The following is a 2,698-nucleotide window of genomic DNA, read 5'->3' on the forward strand; positions in this document are numbered from 1 at the left end:
TCCACTGACATGTTTTCCGGTACAAATTTACAAAGCTTCCCTTTTATTTCTCTTATCCAAGTTTCCAAGCAATGACAGAACCTACTTATGAAGCTGACAGGTTTTAGAAAATATGGCAAGCTAAATCCAGACTCTTTATGACAGTAGAACACGTAACCCCCAAATGCTGCCTATGCCATCATGTGCTCTGAAAAAAAAAGAGGTAGCTAGTGGATCTCTTGCTATATTCTTAGGAAACATTTCCTCAGTTAACTGAAATTACTGCTTTCTGTCCATAAAACAGGGGAACGGACAGTTGCCTTGTGGGGGGAGTATGAATTCAATGGCACTGTCTCTTTGACACTTCACTAACTGACCACAAGAGGGCAGTGGGGTATAGAGTGCTAAGGATTTACCGTACTCCGTGTCATTTCTCTATTATATTATTATAGAAGATTTAGGGCAGATACATGGTATTCAAAACCAGGCTCTGAATTGAAAAATCATCCAAATCTCTGCAAAAGCACTGTAGATAAGATGTGAACTATCTGGATGCTGTCAGATTATAATTCTATGCTCCCCAATCATTGGCTATGAGATTGAATGCAAAAAACATCTAGAGCAGGGATTCCCAATCTGTGGGCCGCAACCCATTACCGGGCCTGCGCTCGCAGCCCACTTGTGAAGCTGTGTGTGCTTGTGCGCATGCCTCTTGCACAAAACCATCCCCTCTTCCCCCCCCTCCTTCCCTCCCTCCCCCGCACCAGGCTGCCAACCCAGAAAGGTTGGGGAACGTTGATCTAGAGCAGTGGTTCTCAACCTTTTTAATGCCGCGACCCCAACCGGTCGTAAGTCAAGGACTAAACTGGTCGTAAGTCGAGGACTAAACCGGTCGTAAGTAGAGGACTACCCAACCGGTCGTAAGTCGAGGACTTTCCCTGCCCAGGAGCGCCGCGCATGCGTGGTTCCGCCCCCTGCGCCAGCCGAGGCATAGCTGGCAAGCAGCAGAGACGGAGCAGGCAGACCACCAGCTGGCCCAGCCCAAGGGAGGTAAGGCACCCGCTGGAAAAGGGGAAAAAATGGTGGACAAAAAAAATGGCGGACAGCCTTGCTTGGCGACCCCTGTGAAATGGTTGATCGACCCCAAATGGGGTCTCGACCCACAGGTTGAGAACCACTGATCTAGAGGGCCATATGTTATCCTTGGAGTACTTAGAGAAATATTATTTTAACTATTTCTAATGCAGGAAAAGTTGAAACAGGAGTGGTTACAGGGAGTCCTTGACTTATGACCAAAATTTCCACTACTAATCAAGATAACTGTTAAATGAGTTGTGCCCCATTTCACAATCATTTCTGCCGTGCTTTGTTAAGCGAATCGCTACAGCGGTTAAGTGATTCATGCAGTTGTTAAGCAAATTTCGCGAATTTCCCCATTGACTTTGCTCGTCCGAAGTTCCCTAAGGAGGCTGCAAACGACAATCCTAGAACCCCAGGACCCTGCAACAATCGAAAATAGATGCCGTTTGTCAAGCGCACAAATCTGATCACACGACTGTGGGGATGCTGCAATGGTCATAAGGGTAAAAACTGGTCGTAATTACAGCGCTGTTGTAATTTTGAACGGTCATTAAGTGAATGGCTGTAAGTCAGGGACTACCTGTATACCAGAGTTTTCTTACCCATCTGGTAGGAAGTAGAACTGCCAATTCAGTGGGGGCGCTTCCACAGACTGTACGGTCCTTTCAATCACAAACACATCCACTTCCTCTTTTTTCACTTTCTGTTTCTGGACGCCGAGGGTTTTCTAGAAGGAGATTAGGGAATTGGCAAAAATGGCAAAGAGAGGTGCATAAGGATGGCTGTTCAGACAGTATCTTAGTTGCTCCAGTGAATAAGTAGTTGATTTCAACATTTCATCTATATCAGGGGTCTTCAAACTTGGCCCTTTTATGACTGGTGGACTCCAACTCCCAGAATTCCTCAGCCAAGCATGCCTGGCTGAGGAATTCTGGGAGTTGAAGTCCACAAGTCATAAAAGGGCCAAGTTTGAAGACCCCTGATCTATATATTGCACTTTAGTCTGGACAGCTGGTAATCTTTCTTCCCCGGCTTAGCTATTCTAGACATTCAGAGTTTATTCTAGGTAAACAGAAACTCTGGGTAGAGGTATCTGGGCTTCATTTTTATCCGCCAACATCAAAACAGGCTACACCTCTTTTCCTTGCCCTTTTATCCTCTGCCTCAACGTATACTTCGCTTTTTTCTTACCAATTATAAATACATAGGAAGGAAAGGAGTCAGTATGCCTGGATAAGTCAAAGTAGAGTGAGAGAGCTATAAGAAACCGCTTTATAATGAGGGACACTGTAGATCCATGTAACTTTCTACTGTCTTAAGCTGATTGGTGGTCATTTGATAAGAGATTCAGGCAGATTTCCCCAGTTTTTATCCAGAGATGCCAGAACTAACATTGGGATCTTTCTTGGGCAAAACATGTGCACTACTACTAATCTATAATTCCTTTCCAAGACAGAATTCCCACTATATTGCTGGATACCCAGCTGCTCCATTATAATATATCCACAACCTGAGCTTACATAGGTAGAGGTACAGACGTGTTGGTCAGAGTCAAATGAGAGGAAAATAGCATTTTGTGGTAAGGACTGCCTCCTGGCCATCACCCGCAGCACCAAGAAGTTGGCAGATTCTGAGATGA

At 45.1% G+C, this 2,698-nt stretch overlaps 1 protein-coding gene across 1 annotated transcript in view; it reads right to left on the bottom strand.

Annotated features, from left to right (window-relative positions):
• LOC107301001 (ciliogenesis-associated TTC17-interacting protein) overlaps positions 1-2,691 on the bottom strand; it is an 8,526-nt gene extending 5,835 nt beyond the window's left edge. Inside the window, exons 1-2 of the mRNA XM_015830274.2 lie at positions 2,580-2,691; positions 1,662-1,786 (exon numbers count right to left, since the gene is read on the bottom strand). Of these exons, the coding sequence (XP_015685760.1) occupies positions 1,662-1,786; positions 2,580-2,660 (206 nt within the window). The 5' untranslated portion in view covers positions 2,661-2,691. The remainder of the gene's footprint in view (positions 1-1,661; positions 1,787-2,579) is intronic.
• Positions 2,692-2,698: the final 7 nt, after the last annotated feature.

This window comes from Protobothrops mucrosquamatus, unplaced genomic scaffold (assembly GCF_001527695.2).
Source record: "Protobothrops mucrosquamatus isolate PMUCROS unplaced genomic scaffold, P.Mucros_1.0 scaffold9535, whole genome shotgun sequence".
NCBI lineage: Eukaryota > Metazoa > Chordata > Lepidosauria > Squamata > Viperidae > Protobothrops > Protobothrops mucrosquamatus.